At 67.0% G+C, this 23,490-nt stretch overlaps 7 protein-coding genes across 7 annotated transcripts; 3 read left to right on the top strand and 4 right to left on the bottom strand.

Moving 5' to 3' along the window:
- Positions 1–25: 25 nt before the first annotated feature.
- Positions 26–217, top strand: FA09DRAFT_285363 (hypothetical protein; the record flags this gene model as incomplete). Its single annotated transcript, XM_025739883.1, has 1 exon — positions 26–217. A coding segment is annotated over one exon (192 nt), but the record flags the coding sequence as incomplete, so codon positions are not given.
- On the top strand, positions 214–2,599 carry FA09DRAFT_327554 (hypothetical protein). The gene is made up of 3 exons (XM_025741442.1): positions 214–930; positions 1,138–1,912; positions 1,983–2,599. Exons 1-3 carry the CDS (start codon positions 444–446, stop codon positions 2,464–2,466), a joined length of 1,746 nt encoding a protein of 581 aa, XP_025601112.1. The 5' UTR covers positions 214–443; the 3' UTR covers positions 2,467–2,599.
- Positions 2,500–6,269, bottom strand: FA09DRAFT_304007 (hypothetical protein). Its single transcript, XM_025740456.1, has 8 exons — positions 6,079–6,269; positions 4,156–6,014; positions 3,861–4,098; positions 3,562–3,799; positions 3,448–3,500; positions 2,997–3,396; positions 2,817–2,896; positions 2,500–2,758 (listed from the first exon to the last, which is right to left on the bottom strand). Exons 1-8 carry the CDS (start codon positions 6,115–6,117, stop codon positions 2,555–2,557), a joined length of 3,111 nt encoding a protein of 1,036 aa, XP_025601113.1. The 5' UTR covers positions 6,118–6,269; the 3' UTR covers positions 2,500–2,554.
- Positions 6,270–6,964: 695 nt separating this feature from the next.
- On the top strand, positions 6,965–9,491 carry FA09DRAFT_336234 (ankyrin; the record flags this gene model as incomplete). Its single annotated transcript, XM_025743862.1, has 6 exons — positions 6,965–7,816; positions 7,876–8,131; positions 8,186–8,560; positions 8,613–8,857; positions 8,919–9,207; positions 9,268–9,491. The coding sequence occupies 6 exons, from the start codon at positions 6,965–6,967 to the stop codon at positions 9,489–9,491; spliced, it is 2,241 nt and encodes a 746-aa protein (XP_025601114.1).
- A 134-nt stretch (positions 9,492–9,625) lies between these two features.
- Positions 9,626–13,834, bottom strand: FA09DRAFT_336235 (hypothetical protein; the record flags this gene model as incomplete). The annotated part of the gene is made up of 5 exons (XM_025743863.1): positions 9,626–12,679; positions 12,734–13,280; positions 13,337–13,399; positions 13,572–13,721; positions 13,785–13,834. 5 exons carry the CDS (start codon positions 13,832–13,834, stop codon positions 9,626–9,628), a joined length of 3,864 nt encoding a protein of 1,287 aa, XP_025601115.1.
- A 1,701-nt stretch (positions 13,835–15,535) lies between these two features.
- On the bottom strand, positions 15,536–16,966 carry FA09DRAFT_344920 (hypothetical protein; the record flags this gene model as incomplete). The annotated part of the gene is made up of 5 exons (XM_025744665.1): positions 15,536–16,236; positions 16,292–16,376; positions 16,437–16,628; positions 16,688–16,767; positions 16,816–16,966. 5 exons carry the CDS (start codon positions 16,964–16,966, stop codon positions 15,536–15,538), a joined length of 1,209 nt encoding a protein of 402 aa, XP_025601116.1.
- Positions 16,967–19,858: 2,892 nt separating this feature from the next.
- On the bottom strand, positions 19,859–23,026 carry FA09DRAFT_293516 (SPX-domain-containing protein; the record flags this gene model as incomplete). The annotated part of the gene is made up of 7 exons (XM_025740051.1): positions 19,859–20,026; positions 20,085–20,443; positions 20,500–21,128; positions 21,189–21,301; positions 21,394–21,913; positions 21,976–22,905; positions 22,965–23,026. The coding sequence occupies 7 exons, from the start codon at positions 23,024–23,026 to the stop codon at positions 19,859–19,861; spliced, it is 2,781 nt and encodes a 926-aa protein (XP_025601117.1).
- Between the last annotated feature and the right edge of the window lie 464 nt (positions 23,027–23,490).

The raw sequence follows: 23,490 nt of genomic DNA on the forward strand, positions 1-23,490 counted from the left end.
CCGCACCACCCCATCCACCGCCGCCATGGTCTCCTTCAACTGCGAAGCCTGCAACGACGCCGTCAAGAAGCCCAAGCTGGAGCAGCACTACGCGCGCTGCTGGGCGCCCTTCACCTGCCTCGACTGCAGCGTGCAGTTCGGCAGCAGTGCCGAGTGGAAGGGACACACGAGCTGCATCAGCGAGGCTCAGAAGTACGAGCGCAGGTGCGTCAGAGGAGACGTGTCTGGCGGGAAGGAAGAGGAGGAGGAGGCCAGCATTGGTGCGCTAGGGAGGAGACTGGACAGGCCACCCAAGCCGCAAGGCGTCCGAGCCACAGCCACTTGCACAGCACTAGCCAGCTCGCCAGCTCTTGAGCGCACGGCAGCAGCAGCGGCAGCATCGTCGCACGACCTCAGGCAAGGCTGACCGCCGAGGCACTTTGTACAGCGTCTACCGTCCCCCTATGAAGAAGGGCAAGGGCAACCAGCAGCAGAACAACAGCAACGCCGCCGCCGCCGCCCCGGCACCCGCGCCGGCTGCCGCACCCGCACCTGCGCCCGTCGCTGCGCCTGCGCCGGCGCCCGCACAGGCAGAGGCAAGCAAGGCGAGCAAGAAGCGCAAGGCCGACGCCGACGCCGAGCCTGCCGCAGCCGCAGCTGCTCCCGTAGCGAGCAAGGAGGAGGACAAGGCGGCGCGCAAGGCTGCCAAGCGCGCGGCCAAGGAGGCGGCCAAGTCTGCTGCATCCGCGCCCGCACCCGCACCTGCACCGGCGCCGGCGCCGAGCGTCGTCGAGGCCGCACCCGCACCGGCGGCCGAGGCCAAGGAGGCAAAGGAGAGCAAGGCCGAAAAGGCGGCGCGCAAAGAGGCAAAGAGGGCGAAGAAGGAGGCAAAGGAGGAGAAGAAGCTGGCGAAGCAGGCCAAGAAGGCCGCTGCACCTGCCGCTGCTGCCGGTGAGTCGTAGGCCTCTTGCGGCGCGCGGCAGGGAGAGTGTGGGGGAGGAGGGCGAGGGAGGTTGTAATCTAGAGAGGCTACCTGGCAATCCTATGCGCTTGCACCAGCGCTTTGAGGCCTGAACGGGAGCGCATTGTGTGTCTGGGTGGGAGGCGGCGTGCAGGCAGTCCAGAAGACGCGTAGCTGATCCTCAAGTCTGATCGCAGAGTCTTCAATCGTCGCGCCCGTCGTCATAGCAGCGCCAATCGCTTCTTCTTCTCGTCCAGCCGCTCGTCTGGTGGCATCAGCGCCCAGCACACTCGGCATGGGACCTTCAACTGCCTCCAGTTCCGGCACCTCCTCCCCACTGCAGAGCAGCAACAGCATCTCTCGCATCTCCGGCGGACGCGTCAAGCAACGTCTAGTGGGATCCGCCTCGACGCGCAACTCTCGTTGGTCCTCCGACGTCTCGTTGCCGGGACACAAGTTGCTCTCGTCAATGGGCTGGTCAGCGGGCCAGGGCCTCGGCTCGGGAGCTCAGGGACGCGCCGACCCACTTGCGGCGAGCTTGAAGCTCGACAAGAGCGGCATTGGAGCTGCGCGCTATGAGAGGGAGGCCAGGGCGGCGGGGAGACCTGATGCATGGACTGGCGCGGGAGGCGAACTCGGCGGCCTGTTCGAGCGATTGAACGCTGCCGCGGCGGCTGCGGCGGCAGCATCTCCGGCGCCGGAAGCAGTGGTCATCGAGGCAGAGGCAGAGGGATCACGCAAGCGTAAACGCGATGAAACGGCAGAGGAGAAAGATGCACGACGAGCGGCGAAGAAGCTCGAGAAGGCGCAAGAGAAGGCAGCACGCAAGGCGGAGAAGAAGGGCGAGAAGGCAGCGGCCGTCGATCAGGTCATCGGCGCCGTCGTCGCCGCCGATCCGGAACTGGCGAAAGACGCAAAGGCGGTGCGCGCATTGAAGAAGGATGCGGCGGCTGGCAAGCCTATCCGGCTCGCGTGAGTCGCCACCTTACCCCGCCCTTGCGCCTCGAGACGCCGTGCTGACCGTATGCGTGTCTCTGTACAGATCACGAGCCAAGTTCCTGCGCGCCAAGCGCATGGTCGGCTCGGACTCGGTCAGCATCAACGAGATTCTCGGCATCACCACGCCCTCTGGTGCTTCTTCTCCCGCGCCCCTGTCAGCACAGAGCACTGCTGCGCCCACACCTCGTGCCGCTTCACCCTCTTCGAGTGTCGCAGAGACCAAGGCCGCCTCTAAGGCCGACAAGGCGTCCGCAGCCGAAGCCGCCGCGCGCGCGAACATCGCAGCCACCGAATCAGGCGAGCGTCCCAAGTCAATGGTCGCCGTGACGGAGGCGCTGCCTCCCAGCGCAGACCCTTCCTTCGCCTCGGGCGGAGGCATGATTGTCTCGCCGCTCTCGGTGCAGGAGTATCTCAGTCGACGGCTGACCGTCAAGAAAGCTGCCATCCTGCGCGCGCAGCGCGAGAAGCAGAAGCAGGACGACGACGCTGTGTGGGCTCGCGCGGCGACTGTTGGCACTGCTGCTTGAGACGCTCGCTCGCAATGCACACTGGTCACGCAGGCTGAGTGATGCGTGACATTGAGATGGGAGCAGAGGTGCGGACCGGACCCCGAGGCTAGCTGTACTCTGTAGGTCGATAAGCATGCGTGCGGTTGAAGTCCAGCGTGATCGGATATCTTTCGCCCACGAGAGCTTTCGTGGCGTTGACGAGACGATCGAAGCGCAGCACGAGACCAAACATGACGCTGACGCCGACGGAGAAGGCTTGGTACTGCGGCTCCTTGAGGACGGAGGGAGTAATGAGGCGCGGAAGACCGAACTGGCGAGAGAGAGAGGTCAGTGGGGAGGCGGGAGGGGAGAGAAGTGGAGGCACACACATCTTCGTCTTCTTCCCCGCGCGAGATGGCGAAGCCTCCTTGCGCTACGAGGAGCAGTCGCTCGACGAGCACAGGCGTGACTGGGAGGGGCAAGGGAAGGAAGAGTGTGGAGGGAGAGAAGAAGAGGAAGGGGGGGGGGGGCGTCAGCGTGGCCGGCGAGTCGCGACCGTGTCTGCCTACCTTGCGGCAGCGCCTCTCCTGTCTGCAGTGCCGTCGAGCACATCTGCAGCACGGCAATGACGTCGCCCAGAAAGAGCGGATCCAAGCCGCGCGTGCGGCGCAGCAGTGCTGCGCTATATGCCGGGCCCAGCTCCTCGCTGACGACGACGGCGTGGCTGAGCAGCTTTGAGATCTCCATCTCGGTGGCCGCCAGCGTGTCGTACCGCTTGGTAGGCCACCGACCACGCAGCGAGAACTCGTACGAGACGACAGCTCGCAGAAGAGCAATGCGCCGGAGCTTGCTGCGTGTGGTGAGCAGCTTGGCATGCAGCTCGCGCGGCACGGCTTCGTCGCTGTGGCTCGAGGCGGCAAAGGAGATGAGATCGGCGAAGAGCTGGCACAGCTCGTTGATGATCGCAGCCTGCTCGACACGTCAGTACAGCGACATGCTCGCTCTCGCCGGGCAACTCACATGTGCTGTGCGCTGGTAGCGTCGCAGCGTGGAGCTTGGCGGCAGGATTGAGACTGAGGGGCCGGGGAAGGAAAGCTCAGCAGATGGTCTTTGACCGCTCACGACAGTGCTCACCGATCACCGCCGCGCCTGTGCCAATGGCGGTAGCGACGAAGCGGCGCCAAGCGACGCCCCACCCGGTGCCGGAGAAGCCAATCGTGGGGTTTATGCTGTCCTTGAGACTGTAGCCCATCACGAGCGCCGCGGTGATGGAGAGGATGATGGCCGTGATAGGCGGGCCGGGGAGGTGCAGACGCAGCAGCATCAGGAACGGATAGCCGACCGCTGCGGTGGCCATGACTGCGTAGGGATTCTGCGCAGACGCGTGTCAGTACTAAGAGCGAGGCGATGCATGCATTCTGCTTTCGACTCACGGCTGCATCGTTGCCGCCCGAGGCGATCGTCCAGAGCAGCAGGCCAAGCGTGGCGCCGACGAGCGTGGCCATCATACGACTGACGAAGCCAAAGGCCACTTCGCCGCGATGGCGCGCCAGGCAGAGCTGCGCCTGGAAGACGGCCCACACGGCCTTTTCGTTGTACATGAAGCCGGCCGTCTGGCGCAGATACGACGGCAGCGTCAGCAGCGCCGTCGTCATGGCTGCCTTGACGACGCTGGGTGAGAAGTACGCGTGAGCCCAGACAGGAGACGTGGTGCCGCGTTGAACTCACAAGGCGGCCGTCGGACCCTGCAGGCGATGCAGCCAGTGCGAGGCGCGCGAGCCGATCTCCTGCACCATGTTCTCCGGCTCCAGCGCATCAGGGTCCCTGCGTCGAGTGCTTCCCAAGCTAGACACGAGCGGCGCAGAGTAGGCAATCTCCTGCGGCTCATCGTCGTGCTGCGTGCTGTCGGCCGACGGCTCGCCCATGGCGCGCCACGTCTCTGCATGAAAGAGCCGCGGCAGTTGCGGCAGATGGAAGCGTCCGCCTTTCGAGGAGCGCTGGTCCTCGACATTGGCAATCACCTTGAGCAGCTCCAGCAAACGCACGGTAAAGCGCTTCGTGTGGAATGCATGCACGTAGGCCTGGAAGAGGTAGCGGTGCGGCACGCGCTTGTCCGGCGGACAGTCGGGGTCGAGACTGCGCTCAAAGGGCTCGACGATGGCGTGGTTGCGCGAGAATTCGGCGAGCTCCTGCTCAAGATGCTCGACGACCAGACGCGTGCTCTTCAATTTCTCGCCGTCGGCGGCCGCCTTGCCTCCGAGGACGCGACGCCGCAGGAGCGAGAGGCGCTCGTGGTTGAGCGCGCCAAGCCACGCAACCACATGATCCAGACCATCCGCCTGTGCAGCAAGGATGTTGCGGCTCGTCTCGCCCAGGATGCGCATGCACGTCTCGGTGTGCACGTCGTACTCCTTGCGATGCAGGCGCGACTCGAGCGCAGAGAAGCGCAGCGACTCCCACGTGCCCACGGGCGCCGGCTCGTGGTGGCGGGGCAGATGCAGATGCCAGCGCGAGTGCGAGGGCTGACTGTGACTGTCGTGATCGGAGCCGGGCGAGTGCGGTCGGCTGGAGGGAAAGAGATGCGGAAAGTGGCGTGACAGCGCGCCCATGTGCTGTTCCGCGTCGTTGGGCTTTGCCTGCAGATGACTGCGACCTGCGCCGGTGGGCGAAGGCGGCCGCGAGGGACTGGGCGTCGCCATCGGCGAAGCAACAGGTGTGCCGCCCCGCGACGGCAGAGGCGTGTGAGGGAAGCGATCGTGCTTGAGGTCCGCGCGCACGATGCTGTAGAAGTACGCCCAGCCGTCGCTCGGATTCATCAAGCGGCGCGTGAGCAGCACGAGCTCCGAGAGCTCCGCGCCGGACGCAAGCCCGAACGAAAGCTCGCGAGTCAGCAGGCGCGCCGAAGCCTGTAGTGGCAGCAGCGAGCCTTCGCTCTTCGCCACGTGCTCGTGCACGCGCGTGAAGTTGAAGTCGGGCGACAGCGGACTCTCCTGCAGCAGCTCGATCTGGTCCCTCGCTGCGAGCGACAGCGGTTCGAGTACGGCGCACAGCCGCTCGACGAATAGGCTGTTAACACTCTTTGGGAAGAAGCACGCCGAGACGCAGATGCTGATAGCCGCTTTCAGGGCCAACGGGATGATGATCTGCTCAGCCAGCTTGTAGTAGGGATACGGAAAGAGCGCCGCGTAGGCGAGGTTGATGTCGAGACAGATGCAGGCGAGGATGGAGGCGAAGAGGAAGGGCGACGGCCCGAACTTGGTCTTGAGATAGAGGCACGCCGCTGCGCCGATGGAGAGGAACACGCCGCAGATCACCGCCGGCCCTGCCTCCAAATACTCTCCGCTGAAGACAGCGGTGAGCGGTGCCTCGCTGGCGCTGAGGGTGCGCGAGCGCGCCAGCGAGGCCAGCTTGATGCCCAAGCAGCTCCACGCCCACGCCACGAGCTGCAGGCCAAGCGTGAAGAGCTCCCGCTCGATGACGGCCACGAGGGGGATCTCGGCCGGCTGGATGAAGGCGCCGAGCAGCGCGAGGAAGGAGGCATTGCCGAGCCGCGCCTCGACGGCGGGAATGACCATGCAGAGCGTGCACTGGCAGCGGAGACGCACTGAGCTGGCTGCGCTACGCCGTCCGGGCAGGCTTTGGAAGACTCACGAGCCACGCGACGATGGAGCTGCGGATCAGCGGCTTCATCTTGGCCCAGCTCGTCAGCACCGGCACGACCCATGCGACTTGCGAGGGCAGCGCCACGCCGCGCCGGCGCTGCTTGCCCGTGCCGCCATCGTCTGTATCTGCTCCCTTGCCGAGCGCCTCTGCATCCTTGCTGCCGCTCGCACCAGCTGGCGACGCAGCGCTGCTGTCCGAGTCCGGCGCGCGCGCGGCCGTGCGTCGCCGCGGCTCGGCGGGCGAGGCGGACGTGCTGCTGCGCTGCGAGTGCGGGCGCGAGGAGAGCGGGTGTCGAGCGGCGTCGGCGTCGTCGCGCGGCGAGAAGCTGACGTGGTGCGGCGTGGCGGCGCCAGAGCCAGGCGGCGCAAGATGCTCCGCCGAGGCGGGCATGGCCGAGCGAGTGCGAAGAGGGAGAGAGACGAGGCCTGGCTGAGCTGCGAGAGGGATGGCCGTAGGGAGGCAGGCCTCGACGCGCGCTGCCGCGGCTTCATTCGATTATCGCGGGCCGCGCCGCTGCCGGCGGCGCGTGTCGGCCCGATGCGTCGGACTTGCACGCACCTCCCTCCCTCGCACTCTGCGGCACCATGCTGATGACTCGGCCCGGTGCTCACACACGCTTACTCGCTCAAGCCTGAGTGACAGCAGCGCTCCTCAGCCGCTCAAAGGTCTGTCATGCCCAGGCCACGAGGACGAAGGCACTTGTCGGTGATCGCCGAGTCCCGAGACGGCGCATCGCTGCCGCGCGCCCAGGGGCTGCTCCCACGCGGCGCGGCCCTTCCACGCTCTCGGCCGGCGCGCCAGGCACGGACCGTGCCTCCCGTCCACCATCCGCAGTCTCGCGACACGACTCGCCGGCCGCACACACGCACCACGCATGTCTGCGAGCCCGCCTGCCTCCGCCGCAGCGCTCGACGTCGGCGCTGCGGCCGGCGCGCCGTCGTCGTCCGGCGCATCCGGTGGCCTGGCGCCCGGCGCCGCCATCTCGCGGCCCACGACGCCCGCGACGATCCACTCGGCCGCGCAGCGCGGCGACCTGGCGCTCATCCAGCATCTCATCTCCACGGGCCGCGCCACCGCCAACGACCGCGACGAGGAGGGCATCACGCCGCTGCACTGGGCCGCCATCAATGCCCACACGCCCGTCTGCCGCTTCCTCCTCGAGCACGGCGCCGAGGTCGACGCGCTCGGCGGCGACCTCGTCGCCAGTCCGCTGCAGTGGGCCGCGCGCAACGGCCACCTCTACGTCATGCATCTCCTCCTCTCCGCCGGCGCAGACCCCACGCTCAGCGATGCGCAGGGCTTCAACGCGATGCATCTCACAGTGCACTCCTCGGCCGTCATGCCGCTGCTGCTGCTGCTCCAGCACACGGCCTTCTCCACCTTCTCCTCGCTCGACTCGGCAGACTCGCAGGGCCACACGCCACTCATGTGGGCAGCGTACCAGGGCGACGCCCTCTCGCTCGACTTGCTCCTGGCGCACGGCTCCGACGTGCATCGCCGCGATGCGACAGGCCTCACGCCCATGCACTGGGCCGTGGTCAAGGGCAACCGCCTCTGCATCCGCAAGCTGGCGGGCACGGGCAGCGACCTCTGGGCGCGCGAGGAGGGCGGCAAGACGCCGCGCGAGATGGCGGTGGAGCTGAAGAGCCTGGGCGCGTACAAAAAGGCGCTGGCGGATGTGGGGCTGGAGGAGGACGGCCGGCGCAAGTACCGGCCACTGGCAGAGGTGAGTTGTATCCTCCAGCTGCCAGGCGCAGCGACGCGTGCTGACGACCTCTTCCGCAGCGTCCTGCGCGGCAAGCCATCCTGGTGCTGCCCTTCCTCTCCTTCGGCCTCATGTTCCTCACGCTGAGCGTGCTGCCTTGGTTCACGGGCGTGCCGCTGGTGGTCGGCGAGTTCTTCGCGATGCACCACGTCATCACACGCGTGCTGCTCGACGCACAAGAGGCAGACAGCCTGCAGCGCAGCCCGTACTTCCTCGGCATCGTCTCGGGCAGCGTGGCATGGGTCGGCTGGGAATGGGCTGCCAAGATCGTGCACGGTGAGTCCAGCGCGCCACTTCGGCTGGCTGCGCATGGCTGACGCACCGTCACAGCGACTCCCGGCCACGCCTTTGCGAACCTCACGTTCGCCATTGCCTTCCTCTCCTGCGCCTGGAATCTCTTCCGCGCCTCCACGCTCGAGCCAGGCCACGTGCCGCTGCCGCAGAGCGAGGCAGAGCGGAGGTTGGGCGTGCAGCAGCTGGCAGACGAGGGTCGGCTCAACGGGATGAACTACTGCATCACCTGCATGACCCGAAGACCGCTGCGCTCCAAGCACTGTCGCCTGTGCAAGCGCTGCGTCGCACGGCACGATCACCACTGCCCTTGGGTCGCATCGTGCATCGGCGTCAACAATCACCGGCAATTCCTCGTCTTCCTCGGCTGCCTCGTCTACGGCATCGTCTCGTTCCTGTACCTCACATACCACTGTGAGTGGCCTCCGAGGCGCTCACGCATCTCTGCTCACGCCGAGTCCCGCAGACTTTGCGCTCAACGCCACGTACCCTTACGTGCCGCTCATCAGCGCCTCGTGTCTGCTTACGAGCGACCTCTGCTCGGCGACGGACTACGACAGCTTCCTGTTTGCCGTGGCCATATGGGCGGGCCTGCAGCTGAGCTGGACAGTGGTGCTGCTGGGCGCGCAGTCGTGGCAGATCTCGCGCCAGCTCACGACGCTCGAGGTGGCCAACCTGGGCAGGTATGGCTTCATGGGCGGCCGCGGCTCCGTGAGTCACTGCGGCTCTGCGCAGGCCCCCCAGGAGAGCGAGCTGACGATGGGCACTGCAGAGTCTGCGCACCCAGACGGGCTTCATGGAGAACCGCGCCGCGACGCTGGCGTCCGGCCGCGAGCCAGAGCCCACGGACGAGGAAACGGGCGATGCACCCATGCCCGGCCGGCCCGCTGGCGGAGCGCCGCACGCACACGGCCCCGCGGCCAAGCTCAAGGGTGCCGGCGACTGGCTGCTGTCCATCGTCGGGCTGGATCTCTACACCAAGGGCAAGGCGGGCGAGGGCCTCAAAAAGGCGACCTCGGCGAGCAATCCGTTCGACACGGGCCTGGTGAACAATTGTCGAGGTGAGTGGAGCAGCCGCGTCACGCTCGCTGTCCATGCTGACGGCGGGGCCCTGCGCGTAGACTTCTGGACGCGCGGCCGCGAGCTCGGCATCGACTACACGACGCTGCTCGACGTGCCGCCGGGAGGCTTTGTGCCGGCACACCAGCGCGCCGGCGGCGACGACGACGAGCGAGGGTCCGGCCGGCGATGGAGCATGTGGCGCGGCCTCAGCGGCGCGGCCAGCCGCGGCACCTACCAGCTCGTCGGGCAGCAAGAGCAACGCAACGCCGACAGCATGGCGTGAGGGCGCAGCCGCCTTCGCCGCTTGAGCGGGCTCTTCCACAGGCCCGCCACGCGCAGTGCAATGCAGCACGGCACACACTCGCTCGCGGCCGTGGAAGGATGGGATTGCGTGCTGGTGTGACAGATGAAGGGGCGTTAGAGGGTCGTCTCGGAGGCAGGCCGCTGCTCCGGCGCCGCCAAGGGTGCGGCCGCCAGCGGCGGAGCAGCAGCTGCAGCCGTGTCTTTGAGCGCCGGCTCGTCGAGCTCCATCTTGACTGGCTGCGACGCGTCTGCTGCCGATGCTGGCGCCTCGGCGAGAAACGGCACACGCAGAGCAGCGGGCGTCGGCGGGGCGTCGAGCTCCAGCGCAGGCCCGAGCTGCTCTGCGCCAGGTGCTGCAGCAGGTGGTGCCGCGCCGCTCTGCGCGGCCTCCTTGGCTGACGCAGACGCCGGACCGCAGCGCGGCGAGGCGGGCGAGGCGGGCACCTTGAACTCGCCCAGCCCTGTCGCGAGCTTGGCGAGGGGCGAGCTGGGCCGGGCGCTCGGGCCGCCAGGCGAAGCACGGCGCGCGCCCGTGGCGAAGGGCACAGCGCTCGGCAGCCGAGCAGCGCCGGAGCTTTGGCTCTGCGGCACAGCGTCTGCGCTGGTAGACGTCAGGCGCGCCAGCTTGAGGTCAGGCCGCGGCGCGCCCATCTGAGAGGCGGCTGCTGGGCCCACGAGCGGCGAAGAGCGTGGCTGCTGACCCTGTGCCGGACTGGCGCTCAGCGGCCGGCTCGTCGACACCTTGCCGCTGCCCCAGCGCAGGTTCCTGCGGATCGGCTGGCCGGGCTGCGCAGAGGCCGGAGGGAAGGGTCCTGCGAGCGGAGAGGCGGACAGAGGTCGCGCCAGGCCAGGCGCCACGCGTGCCGAGGGCGAGGGCGCAGTCAGCGGCGGCGGCGCAGGCGAGCCAGCCGGCCAGCCAAAGCTCGTCGAGGCAGAGGGCGTCTTGTCGACCTGCGAAGAAGAGCTTGAGCGGAGCGGCGTGTCGCTCGATGGCGGCGAGACGTCCATCTGGCCCTCGCGACTTCCATGCCAGCTCGAGATGCTGGGCACGTCGCTCTCCGAGACGCGCGCCTTCAGGCCTGCGCCGCGCTTGCTGCGCTTCAGCTCTGGCGTCGCGCTGCGGCTGTCGTCGCTAGAGCGCGCCGCCTCGCCGCTGGCACGCGCACGCTTGGCGCGCTCCGGCACCTGCGTGACCGTCTTAGGATCGCGGTGTGCCTGACGGCGCGTGCGGCCGCCTTCCTCGTTGAGCCCGGCACTCCAGAAGAGCGCGAGATTCTTGACCGAGGTGCGCTCGCTGCCCTGCGTCGCGAGCGCGACGGCCGAGGCCGGAGAGCTGGCGCCGCTAGTCTGTCCGCTGCTGACGCTGGCCTCTGGCGCAGCCAGGCTCGCGCGACGCGCCGGGGCGTGCCCATTCTGCGGACCGGCCTCGGCCGCGCTCTGCGTTGGCTTGTGCGTAAGGCTGCTGCGCCGGCTGTCGCTGACGGCAGGCATCGCCGCGGCTGCCTCCTCGTCCGAGCTCGACGGCGCCAGCTTCTTCTTCTTCTTCAGCGGCCGCCGCATGGCCGAGCGCAGCTCGTCGTCGTCGACGTCCATCTCCTCATCGTCGGCGATGGCGGCGCGCGAGGCCGAGGCGCGCGAAGATGCACCGCTGCCGGAGCGCCGGTGGCCCTGTCCCGACGAGCGGCTCGTGCGCGGCGTCACAACTGGGCGCTCGGGCGCATTGCTGCTCGGGCGACGCGCACGACGGCCGCCATCAACTGCGCCCCAGAAGAGCGCCAGCGTCTCTGTGCGCGCCTGTGGGCCGAGCATCTTGGGCGCAGCGGGCACGTCGCCGCCATCGCTCGACGAGTACTCGACCTTCTTGCGGTGGCCCTTGCCGCGCTGCTTGACGACCTCCGACTCGGAGGGGTCGGAGAGGTCCGACAGCGACTCAAAGTCGGGCAGCACATCGCGCCCAGACTGCTTCGTTGCCTGCACCGAGCTCGTGGCCGGTGCTTGCGCCGTGTGCGAGCTGACATGCGGCGCGGAGGTGCCGAGCGCGAGGTCAATGGCATCCTCGTCCGGATCGCCGCTCTCTGGCATGATCGGATCGGGCGGCGCCAGGAGCACCTTGCTCTTGCGCCGCTTCAGCGGTTGCTCCTTGTGCTCTGGCTCAGCCTTTGGCGGCGGCGGCAAGACTGCCGCGGCTTTCGACGCCGTTGGCGTGGCGTCTACCGGAGAGCCTTCGGCTTTGACAGTGCTGCCGCCTGGCTGGTCCGGCGGAGCGTCGCGCAGCGGCGTCAGCTTCACCGGCGTGGCCGACGCGTCCGACGCAGCGTCCTCCGCTTTCGGGGCCCCGAGCTTGCGCGCAGGACCCTTCTCTCCTGAGATGCGCGCTTTCCGCTTGCTCGGCGCCACCGGCGTCGCGCTTGCCGCGTCCTGGTCCACGTCCTGGTCGACGGCGCCGCGCTTGTGCCTGCCCTTCATAGATGGCTGGCCGCGGTACATCTTCAGCTCGGCAAGGCCGGTGTATGGGCGCTCAGTCGGCTTGCGCGAGGGCCAGTCGGCCTTGTAGATGCGGAAGTGGCGCTCGCAGCGCCGGCACTCGTCGGGCGTCCACCACGACTCCAGCGCCCAGTACTTGGCGCCGCACGTGTTGCAGGTGAGGCGGTCTCCGCGCGGCATCGTCACGTGCAAGTACTCGCTGGCCTCGCGATCGGAGATGTGGTGCGTGATCGAGCGGCCACTGCGTGTCGAGACAATCGACGAAGCCTCGGAGCCAGTGCCTGACGAGACTCCCTCGTGCGGAGTGACACTCAGCGCCGGCGTAGGCGACAGCGAGGGCACGCCCGGCGAGTACGTCGAGCTCATCTGGCGCGACGACGTCGTCTTGCGCCCAGACGTGCGCCGCGCGTTGGCGGCCGCGTCGCCGCCATTGGAGTCGGCCGGAGACTCTGCCGCAGCCTCGACAGACAGCGGCAGCGCTCCCGGCTCGCCGTCGCGAGGCGCATACGCGCCGCGCCCGCGGTACTCGCACGTGGCGCAGAGGCACTCGGAGTTGCCCCATTCGAAGTAGTTGTCGCCGTAGTACGTCGTGATCTCCTCGTTGAGGCCGATGGGCCGCAGCGTCTTGAAGGCCATCTGCGACGAGCCGATGCGGTGGAACTCGGTGTTGGGGTTGCAGTCATGCTGCAGCGGCGTGTCAGCTCGGCGCGCCTCACGCAGATTGTGCGGGCCACTCACGTTGACGAAACGCGCAGGCCCAAGTAGCAGCTGGCTGCAGCCCTTGCGCGCACTGCGGATGATGGAGAAGTCGCGGCCCGGGCCAAGCACGCCGGCGTAGCCCTTGGCATCGCGCGCGTCTCGGCTGCCCGCCGCCTCCTCCCTCAGCGCCACATCCTCGTCCTTCGTCAGGTCCTTGACGCCGCCCTTGCACATGACGATCTCGCCGGCCTTGTACGCCCGCAGCGCAACGACGCACAGGTCGGCTCTCGGATGCCCGGGCGGCGCAGTGCTCGAGCTGTCGGTCAGCGCCTTGCCTTTGCCCTTCCAGCTGCTCTTGCCGTTGCTCGGTGCCGGCTCGACCGGCGGCGGACTTGCAGAGGCAAGTGCACCAGCAGCCGAAGTGGACGCGCCGCCGTTGCTCAGTGCGGTGTCCGTGCTGGTCCCAGCCGCCGCGGCGGCCGCAGCGGCGCGCGCAATCGATGGGTGTGGGCGCTTGTAGCGCGCAGTCAGAGCAAATTCGACGCCAGCATCGGGCAGGTACGTCTCGAGGTAGCGGCGTGCATGCCTGCAGACGTGCACGTCAACCACAGCCAGCCTCGATGCCGGACCGACAGCACTCACGCATAGAAGGCCTGCGCCTGCCGCTCGTCCTTGTCCTGCAGATGGCGCTGGATCAAGCGGAGCCTGCAGATAGGTAGTCAGCGACCAGCCACAGCGCGCAGCGATGGATTGTCCGGCGGGCAAACGTCGCTCTGCGTGTGCTGTCCAGCGCCCCGCACCGTCCCGCCACTGCCGCCACTACACCGCACCACGAGCGCACACCACGCGAGCCCGTAACCGCAGCACGACGACTCACCGGCTCAGCTCCTCCAGCGCCGCGTTGACGTCCGACTCCAGCACGATGCGCTGCTTCAACAGCGCCATGATGAAGTTCGTCTCATAGCGCGGGCTGCGGTACGTCTGGTTCATCTTGTGCGTCGAGATCGGCGGGTCAAATTCCAGCCCGCTGCAGGGTGAGAGCGGTCAGCGACACGCGCGCATCAACTGTCAGGCCCGGCACCACACGCACTCGAGCAGGATGTCGGAGAGAAGATCATCGTCGGCCGAGATGTCCTCCATGGCGGCGTGTGGTCGCGCGCTGTAGGCAGAGGTCAGCATGAGCGGCGACAGGCGAACCAAGCGCGCACATCAGGCTGGCAGCGCGGCCAGCGTGTCGCGCTCACTGCACCGCGAGCTCAGCAGACACTCACCTTGCGCGCGGATGAGAGAACCGAGCCCCTGGCGCGCGTGCGTGCGCTGGGGCGTGAGCGTGGGTGGTCGTCGACGCGCTTCACTCGCGGCGCTGGCCGGTCATGGGCGCGAGCGCGCAGAGGTGATGGCGAGAGCGGCGCGTGCAAGAGCGCGTCGATGGTGCACGCCCGCGCCGGGCAACAGCAGCTGCGGCTGACGACGTGAGGCGATGGCTGCGTCGGCAGACAATTACAAGCTGTGCTGCGGGAGCACTGATGTCGCTGTAGTCGTTACGGCGTGAGAGAGGGTGCGCGATGGACGCCTGGGCGGTGGTGGCGGCGCGCGAACCCGGCTCGAGCGTGCGGCGGCGGCGACGAGCGGCACGATGAGGAGCGGCGAGACGTGCGCGCGCGCGGGGCACTGCAGGCGAAGGGGAGCAGATGCGGCGCTATGGCTGGGCTCGGCCGGACGCTTGAAGGTGACTCGGATCCGGCTTGACGTTGAGGCAGCAGCAGCGGCGGCGGCGGCTTGCGCTGGCGTGCAGTGATGGTGGGGCTGAGGCAAGCCAGGAGGCGGGCAAAGCGCTTAAGAAGGGTGCGGGCCGCCGTCGAGGAGGCTGCTCTGCGGCTGCTGGCCGCCTGCCTGAGCTGCCTCGACGCGTGCGTGCCTCGCGCAGCGCGCGATGGCGCCCGCACGCCGCCGCGCCTTGCGGTGTCGAACGGCGCTGGCGCCGCGCCAGCACGCCGCCTGTGTCGGCGGTCGGGCCTGCGCGTCTCGGATGCCGCATGATGGCGCATGCAGGCCGGGCTCACCGCACAGCCAGCTGCCGAGCCTGCCCTACAGCTACTCTGCTGTGTCCTTCGCAGCAGCGGATGCAGCTGCAGAGGCACAGAGAGGGTGAGACGCAAAAGCGATGCGGTGCTGCTGGGCAGGGTGCGATGGCGGAAGAAGGCGCGCTGGGGGCATGCAGCAGGACCTTCTCGTGCGCCTCGCTGTCGGTCGAGCATGGCCCCGGTCAAGCTCACTCGAGTTCCCTTGGAGCAGCTCTCGTCCGCTTGGCCACGAGCTCCTCTCCATGGCCGGCATCTTGAGCCGAGCCTCGCCGGGCTCTGCTGCTGCCTGCTGCTGCCCGCTGCGCTGCTGCGGCTCGGCGAGCACGAGCCAAGATCTCCGCGCGTGGGGCACCCGGCTCGGCACGGCGCGCGGCGCCCACGGCCCAATCCTTCGCCGACCCGAAGCTCGTGCTGGCACGCCCTCCGCTCTCCACTAGGCCGTCCTCCAGGGAACAGCAGGCCGCTCGCCTCTGCATCTTCGCAGCCATCGCTGCATGGCCACGCTCACGATGCTCGCCTTCGCCAGAGGGGCCGGCGCTTCCGCCGAGCAACGACGCTAGCAGCAAGGAGAGCGCTTGCGAGCGCCAACGGCCGGGGCCGAGTTCCGACGTCTTGCGCTGCGCATGCACACGCCGCTGTGGACAGAAAGTGCTGCAAAGCAAGCCGCCTCTCTCCATCTCCCCAACCATTTGCGCAGCCAGTGAGGCAGTCATTCATCATGAGCTCGTCAATTTACTCTTGCTCTCAGATTACGCCTTCATGTGTCTTCTCCGCTTCGCCGCGTCTCCTCGTCGGACGACCTATGCCTCGCCGTGCGTGTGCAGCTGGGCGCCGACGGCGGCGAGCTGAACGATTCGCTCGGCGTGTTCAGCAGCGAAACTGGCGGCGCCAATGTCGCAGCGCTCGACATCGACGAAGTGCGCATCGGAGTGTCGACGGGCCGGCGTGGCGAGTCGGCCACGAGCGACTCGATGTGCGTCTCCGACGTTGGCGTGCTGCGCTTCATCTCTTCTTGTCGCAGCGAATCGAGCGCCATGTGGAAGGTGACGCGCTCGTCGCCGACATGTGAGGGTGCTGGACCAAGCGGCCAGCCGAGTACCGAGGAACGTCGACCTCCTCCCACGATATCGCTCCTCGCCTCGGGCGCCAGCATTGCGGCGCGCGGACTGCGCATGTCGCGCATCCACGATGCCTCTTCGTGCGCTGGCAGTGGTGGCACCACAGTCGGCACGCTGCCTCTCCGTAATGACCACGATCCACCGCGGAAGCGTCCGCCTGCCGTCTCTTCGGCACACGTCGGCGAGCCCCAGTTGTTGCGTCCAGTCTCGGCCGCGTGCGTAGCGTCGCTGGGCCGCCGCCAGAATTTGAGGATCGAACGCTCGCTCATGCGTCGCCCAGTGATGAGGTCTATGCCGCCGTGACCGCACTCGAGGCCGCCACTCATGAAGCGATCCGGCGCTGCGACAAGTGCGTGAGCCGCTGATGCTGCCACTGCCTCCTGCGCTTGACTCACCGATCAGTCGCTCCTTGCACTTGATCAACCTCCGATAGCTCCGTCCCGCGATGATGGCAGTGATAGTGACGTTGAGAAGCAGGCACTGGGCATGCAGCGCCATGAGCCTCTGCTCCTCTCGCCGCTCCCCTCACACACCACTCACGAAGCCAGTGCCTGCCGTTGAGTGCCCGTAGATCGGCCCCAGCGCCACGATGGCCGTGACAAAGCTAGCGGCCGTCGCCACGCCGACTTGCACCATCGAGTCGGTGATCATGACGCGCGCCACACCCGAGAACGTCTGGTCGCCGCCGACCTTGCGGACGAGCGCTCGCGTCATGATGGCAAAGGCCAACAGCTGTCGGCAGCACAGCCCTTCAGCGTCGCGAATCACCGCTGGGAGCGAAGCTGACTCACATCGACTGCGACGCCAATAAGCGTGAATGTGTGCCAGCGCATCGCCCCATTTGAAGGATTCGGGCACCCCTTTGCGAACACTGCACGGGCTCAGCGCAGAGTCTCCAGCACTGCATCGTGCGACTCACCCCTGAACGTCCCCGTCGTGCCCGAGTCGCGGTTGTCCGGGTTGTCGAGATTCGCGTAGAAGAGATAGGAGCAGGCGCCGAGATAGACCAGATACACAGACCACGTCGCGATGAGGAGCATGGACAGCAGTCGGCGAGCGCCTCCTTCCATGGCCACGGCGCGCACGACGAAGATGCCCGAGGAGGCCCAGTGCGAGAGACCGCCGAGCACAATCTGCCCGGCTTGGTGAGCCGAAGGGCGAGGCGAGGTACGGCATGAAGGCACTCACACATGCGACGAGTATCGCCTCGCAGTTGCCGGTGTCACCGGGGCTCATCGAGATTTGAGCTGCGCGCAGGATCAGGTAGGCCAGCGACCCGCTGAGGTCGACGCCGCCGTCAGTTGCTGCCCACCACTCCGATCTTGTGAGCACTCACTAGCGCGCGAGGATGTAGAGCGCCGCCGATGGGAACGAAAGCGTGCCGGCACGCGTTCTCCGCCAGACGACGACGTCGAATGGCATCGTGAGCACCGTGTCCCATCCAAGCGCACCCACTAATGTGAAGTTTACGGCGGCGAGCACTAGAGCGGTGGCGTTCTCAGTCGCACGTCGGTTCGAGGGAAAGACGAAGAAGTTCTCACACGGGACGCGGGCTAGCATGGTTGCGTGGAGAGAACCAAGCGATGCCCCGATGTGATGGAGAGGAGAGGAGAGAGCAGCGAACCACGGACGAGACCACACGACTTGAGAGATGCGATGACCCGGTATGCGGCTCGCCTCGTCCGGCGATCAAGTCGACGGCGGCGGCGGAACGGAGCACTCCGAGAGAAACGAGGAGATGGAAGAGGATGGGACGGGAGGTGTGTGTGCGGGGCAGGTGCAGGCCGAGGGACAGAGCGAGAGGAGCGCCAAATTGACAGTCCTGCTACCCTTATTAGGCCTCTGCGCTATCACCACGCGGTGCTTCGACACTAGGCGCTGCGCCTTCGATGGGCTGCGTTCCCGCCCTTCGCCACTCTCTCCTCGCCGGCCTGATCTGGCGTTCTCTCCACTCGGGACATATCGGGGCGCACCTGGCCAGCAGTGTGCCGCGTTCGCTGCCGTGAAGCCGAAGGGGTGCACGCTTTTGGCACACGGCGCAGTGAGGAGCCTGGCACAAAGTGGCTTCTGGCTCGTGGGCGCTTCTGTGCAGCGAACAGCGAAGGCGAGGCGTGGGCGCAGACGCCGTGCGCCGCGGCGCTCAAGGGGCCGAGCCGCGCGCATCGCGCGTCCTCAGGGGCAAGCGCACGACACAGCGTGCGTGCTAGCATCGGGCGGGCGCTGCGCCTCGCCTCTGCACGCTGACCTGCGCCAACACTCTCTACACCGAACGCAACAAAGGCCATGGTGCATCCAGCCGGAGTCCATCACTCCTGCCGAACAACTTGCCCACCGCGCAGCTCAACGCTGACATGCTATGTTTAGCACGTTCACGGCGCGGCCGTCTCTCCTCGAAGCGCCCATCTTCTCTCCACCGAAGGCGCGGGGATCTCGGATTTCCGCGGCCTCACATACTCCTAGCGAGCGATCAGTGACGGCGTGCTCTCAAGCTGCGTCTCACAATTCCGCCAGGGGTGGGGGCGGCGAACCAGGACGGCACCCTGTGTCGCGGAGCGCCAATCGTGCCTGGGCCGCCCCGAGATGCCGGCGGCACAGCAGCATCTCGTCTCTCTCTATCGTCAGCTAGGCGCTGGCCGCACTCCACTTGAGAGCTCGGAAATATCAGACCTAGGGGTGAAGAGGGCGCCTGGCGGAGAGGATACTCCGTGAGCACCGTACCTCGCGTTGAACGAGCGCGAGAGGGGTCACTCGAACGCCTTCCCTTCGCCGCGTCTGCTTGACCGGCTCTCGCTTGCAGCGACCTCCCTGTTGACTAGGTGAATCAGAGGAGCCGCGAGTCTCAAGAGACACTCTGATCCCGGTTAAACAGATAGTCTTGCGAGGAGCGCACGGCTCGTCCTTGTGCTGGCGGCCGTGGTCTGGCGTGCGAGCTCAGCGCGCGATCGTCGGCAAAAGCACGCTGGCACAGATGGGCGTGAGCCACATGAGGCCATTTTGCCGCCCTAAGCTCGGCCTGGCCAGACGATGTACAGGCGTCAGGTACAGATGAATGGAACCGAGCGGCGGCCTGCGGCGACGGAAAAACTCAAGGAGCCTCAGGGGTCAAAGCGCCCCATGACCGAGGGGCGCTGGCGATCGAGATTTGACGAAGGAGACCCCCTGGAGGTGACATTCCCGCGGCACGCTCGGCATGCGGTGAGATAAGGCTGGAGAGAGGGCTGATTCCAGCGTCTGGCCTTTGGGGCCAGGTCTTGCACACGCCACAGCCAGAGCGAAGCCTTGGGGAACGCTATACCACAGCCTCGTCATGATGAGAACGCGAGTGGGGCCTAGGAGAGGAGAGCGTAGAAGGGAGCTTACCGGGCACGGCCTTCCGAGCGAGGGGTGGGAGCGCTCTCACGTCCGCCCAATACGCCCACCGGGCGGTGCCGTGTTGTGTTGTCGGCTTCGCGGCTCCGAGGGCGAGGTCGCAGTCCGCTGCCTGGGGCGTGCAATCTCGACGCCGTCCCCTCTCTCCTCTCGACCGCATTTGGAATTCGAGCTAGCGCGCAAGCGACGGCCAGCAATCGCAATCGCGGCGAGGAGAAAGTGCGGCTGAGTCGCACAAAGGAGAGCAACATCGCCTCTCCTGATGGACGCTCCTGACTCCTGTTTGAGAGCCCGTTGTGCCTGCTCACCTGCTTGATTTCTCCGACGTGCGACGAATGAAAAGGGGCGTGAGAAGAACGCTCTGAGTCCTTTGAGGGTAAGAGCCTCGCTTGCTGGAAGGCTGGCTGCAGAGCCGTGACGTAAACAGGTGTACGTCAGCTGGAGACACCGTCTTCTCCGCCTACCTCTCTTTGCTTCTGGCCGACGGGCCGGAAGAGGACGCTCAGCAGCTCGCATCCGTCCACACCACGCAGAAGTTCGAACGAAGGATGTAACAGGTGTCTCTCGGATTGCTCCCTCTCTCTCTACTCGACCTACAAGCCCAGGAGCGTCATGATGCCAAAGCCCACGGTGCCGACAATGGCCGTGGCGAGGACGGAGGCGAGAATGCCGACGCGCAGGAAGTCCTTGACGCTGACGTAGCGCTTGCCCGTCGAGTCTTCCTGTGCCGACGCGGCCATGTTGGGGAAGCCGGACACGGGCTGTGGCGGAGCTGTCAGCAAGAGGAGACGCGCAGTCGTGCTCGAGAGAGGCACTCACCAGACCCATCGCTGCCGAGGCCGTCAGGGTGGTGGCCATGATGAGCAGGCGCGGGTGAGGCTGCGCCAGTGAGTCTCCGACCTGCGCCGCAATGGGCACCAGCAGCACGGCAGCGATCGTGTGCGAGATGAACGTGGCGACGACGAGGCCGATGGCGAGCAGGCTGAAGAGCACCTTCCAGATCGGCATGCCCTGCACAATGTCCTGGATGAGCGCATCGAGCGACTCGAGCAGGCCGCTCGACGTGACGGCCTTGCCGAGCGCAATGCCGCCCATGGCGAGGAAGACGATGGTCCAGAGGAAGTTGTTGAAGTCCTCCTTGGTCAGGATGCCCGTGCCGAAGAAGAGCACGATGGGGACTGCGAGAGCATGTGAGCCAAGTGTCAAGTGCACCCGGCACTCGCGCAGCACTCACCGATGGCAATGACGCCCATGTCGCCCAGCACGTACTCGAGCTGATGCTCGAAGCACCACAGGCCAATCGTGCCCACCGACACGGCGGCGATGAAGTACTGGATGCCGGTGAAGCGATCGCGGTTCTCCGACGGCGCGCGGATGACGACGCCGCGGCCGGAGCCGTATGCCCAGAGCAGCACAAGCCAGATGACGACGAGCGAGAGGCCCGAGACGGGAATCGTAATGGCGAACCACTGCAGCCAGCCGACGGGCTGGTCGCCCATGTACTGCAGCGCAATGAGGTTCTGCGGCGAGGCAATGGGCGACGTCTGTCCGCCAATGTTGGACGCCAGCGCAATGCCCATGATGAGCGCAGAGGCGAATGTCGAGTTCGTAGGCAGGTTGCGCAGGATGGGCTGGATGAGCGAGAACATGAGCACCGGCGCCGCCACGTTGCTGATCCACATGCTGGCGAAGCACGCCACGCCCATGTGCGCCAGCAGCACCATCGACGGCCGCGTGCCGGCCAGGCGCAGCACTTTTTGCGCGAGAATCTTGTCGATGCTGTACTTGGAGAGCGCAGCGGCGAGCGTGAAGCCGCCGATGAGCAGACACATGTTGGGCGCGAACATCTGCGAGAAGATCCAGCTGTTGCAGAGAGGGTCATCAGTGGCAGGTCCCAGGCGCTCTGTGGCAAGCCAGACTCACTGCGTCGTCTCGCTCGCAGACATGCGGCGATCCTCAATGTCGTCTGTCCGCGCCACGCGCAGCGTCACGACGAGGAACGGCACCATGAGCGACGTGACGAAGAGCGGAATGACCTGTCCACTGCGTGTCAGCCAAGGCAGCCGCGCGCGAGGAGGAGAGAGGAGAGAGGTGTGGGGGGGGGGGGGGCGGATGCGCGACAACTCACCTCAGTGGCCCAGAGAATCGTGCAGAAGATGAGCATGGCGAGGCAGTTCTGCTCCTCGACGCGCGCAAAGAAGCGCAGTCCGGGCGCCTTGAGCAGCAGCGTGAGCATGGCAAAGGCAACCACGAGTTGCAGGGTCGAGATGCCGAGCCAGTGCGGCAATGTAATGCGTCCACACGGCGTCCACAGTCTTGCCGGCTTTGTCTCCTCTCCTCTGCCGCTGCGCAGTGTCGAGCCCATCACCGTCTGCTCCAGCGTGGCGCCCTGAGCACGGCGTTCAATGCCGATCATCTCGCGCCACACCGTGTTGCGCTGCCAGACGACTTGCTCGCGCAGGTGCGTCTTGAGCTGGCTCAACGCGGCAGGCAAGTCGCCGCTCGTGCAGACTTTTGCATAGAACGTCGTCAGCGTCGTGATCGTCTCGTCGAGCCGAGCCCGCGTCTCCGCCTCGAAGGGATACTGCTGCGCCACGACGTCGCCCATGTAGCGATCCTTGAGGTTGCTGTTCATGATCTTGTCGTACCTGGCCGAGTGCGAGGGCTCAGCGCTGCAGCGCACTGCGGCGGGCGCTCCAGGCCAACTCACTTCTTGCAAATCTTCTTCATGCCCGTCTCGTTGAGCTGCACAAACTGCTTGAGCTCGCTGCACGTCACAAAGAGATCGGTGATGCGGCGCTTGAAGGTGATGCGCAGATCGATGGCCCAATCATTGTCTGCCGTCCAGATGCTCATGCTTCTCGCATCGCCCACGCTGCTGCTGCCCTCAAAGTCGTCGAACCCGGCGCGCTCCGCAGTCGGCGAGGAAGGAATCAGAAGACCAATGCTGCGCTTCGTAGCTGTGCCCACGGCACTCGTGCGTCGCTTGAACATGCTGCTCCAGCGTCGCGGCGGCTCACGCTCGGCGCGGCGAGCCTCGGAGATGGCCAGCACGTCGGGCACGGCCGTCTCTGCAGCTGTCGGACCCGCTCCACTGTGGTCGACGAGTCCTGCGTTGCGCGCACGCTCCTCGGGGTTGCCGGCGCTGCTCGACTTGCGTCGCTGACGTCTCGGCCCCGTGAAGCCGCGCAGGGCGCGTTCCTCGCGCGCCGCCTCGTTGTACTTGCTCGGGTTGGAAAAGACACCGTCGATGCTCGTGCGTCGTTGTGTAGTGGTGCCCTTCATGGTGGTGTTTGCACTCTCCGCACCCGGACGTTCGTCGTCATCATCATCGTCGTCCTCCGACGCATCCTCGTCGCCGTCATCCCACACGGACTCGCTCTCGCGCTTCTCGAGATCCGAGCGCAGCGACTCAACGGCAGCGTACAGCTCGCCCTCCTTGCCGGCGTAGAAGTTGGAGATCTTGCGCAGCTCCTTGTCGAGCAGCGGCAGAAAGACGCGGTCGGACTCGGCGGCCAGCCCGGCGCGCAGGAGCGGCGACGACTCGGCGGCGGAGGCGGCGTCGCTGTAGCCCTCGCCGGCGCCGTCGACGGGCTGCGACTGCTCGAGCTGGTAGATGGCCTTCTTGAGGTTCGAGTAGCTGTGGCGCGAGGTCAGTGCTCTGCATTGGAGACGTGCGCCCGCTCGGCGACGACTCACGCCACATAGCGGTCCGCCCAGTCGGGCACGCTGTTGAACTGCAGGCTGTGCGAGAACTTCATGACGAGATGCGGGCGGAAGAGGGCTTCGTAGCGGAGTGGAGTCCGGGGCGGTGGGGCGCTGTGGCGCGCGGAGAGATCGGAGGAGGCAGCGAGCGGCTCGAGAGGGATGTCCAGCGAGCTGTGCGGACGGACGCGGCTGAGGGAGGAGCGGGAGAACAAGCCGTCGGCCCAGGGCATGCGCGGCGCAGCGGGTGCACACGCAGCGGCGGCAGGGCGAGCCGCAGCGTCACGCTCAGAGACCGAAGCACGTGGCTGCTAGGGAGTAGGCGCCGTAGCAAGGCGGAGGATGGCGCGCTGAGCGGGATGCGAGGGTGGACGTGGAGGGAGGCCAACGTCGGCCGGCGCGCGCCTCGATACCGCCAGGCACGCGCGCTGACGGCTCCGGCTCGGCGCCGACAGCGCAGATCGCGCCGCCGCGGCCCAACCGTGCTGTGGCCGCCTTCAAATCTGGCCCTCCCGGCAGC

The sequence above is a fragment of the Tilletiopsis washingtonensis genome (genome assembly GCF_003144115.1).
Source record: "Tilletiopsis washingtonensis strain MCA 4186 unplaced genomic scaffold FA09scaffold_2, whole genome shotgun sequence".
In the NCBI taxonomy this organism is placed as follows: Eukaryota; Fungi; Basidiomycota; class Exobasidiomycetes; order Entylomatales; genus Tilletiopsis; species Tilletiopsis washingtonensis.

Excerpts from the sequence above, each read along its gene's own strand:
- FA09DRAFT_327554 (XM_025741442.1), top strand. The coding sequence starts at position 444 with ATGAAGAAGGGCAAGGGCAACCAGCAGCAGAACAACAGCAACGCCGCC. Across the intron at positions 931-1,137 it reads TGCACCTGCCGCTGCTGCCG|AGTCTTCAATCGTCGCGCCC; the intron begins GTGAGTCGTAGG and ends GTCTGATCGCAG. Across the intron at positions 1,913-1,982 it reads GGCAAGCCTATCCGGCTCGC|ATCACGAGCCAAGTTCCTGC; the intron begins GTGAGTCGCCAC and ends GTCTCTGTACAG.
- FA09DRAFT_304007 (XM_025740456.1), bottom strand. The coding sequence starts at position 6,117 with ATGAAGCCGCTGATCCGCAGCTCCATCGTCGCGTGGCTC. Across the intron at positions 4,099-4,155 it reads CAGGGTCCGACGGCCGCCTT|CGTCGTCAAGGCAGCCATGA; the intron begins GTGAGTTCAACG and ends CTTCTCACCCAG. Across the intron at positions 3,800-3,860 it reads CGGGCGGCAACGATGCAGCC|AATCCCTACGCAGTCATGGC; the intron begins GTGAGTCGAAAG and ends GCGTCTGCGCAG.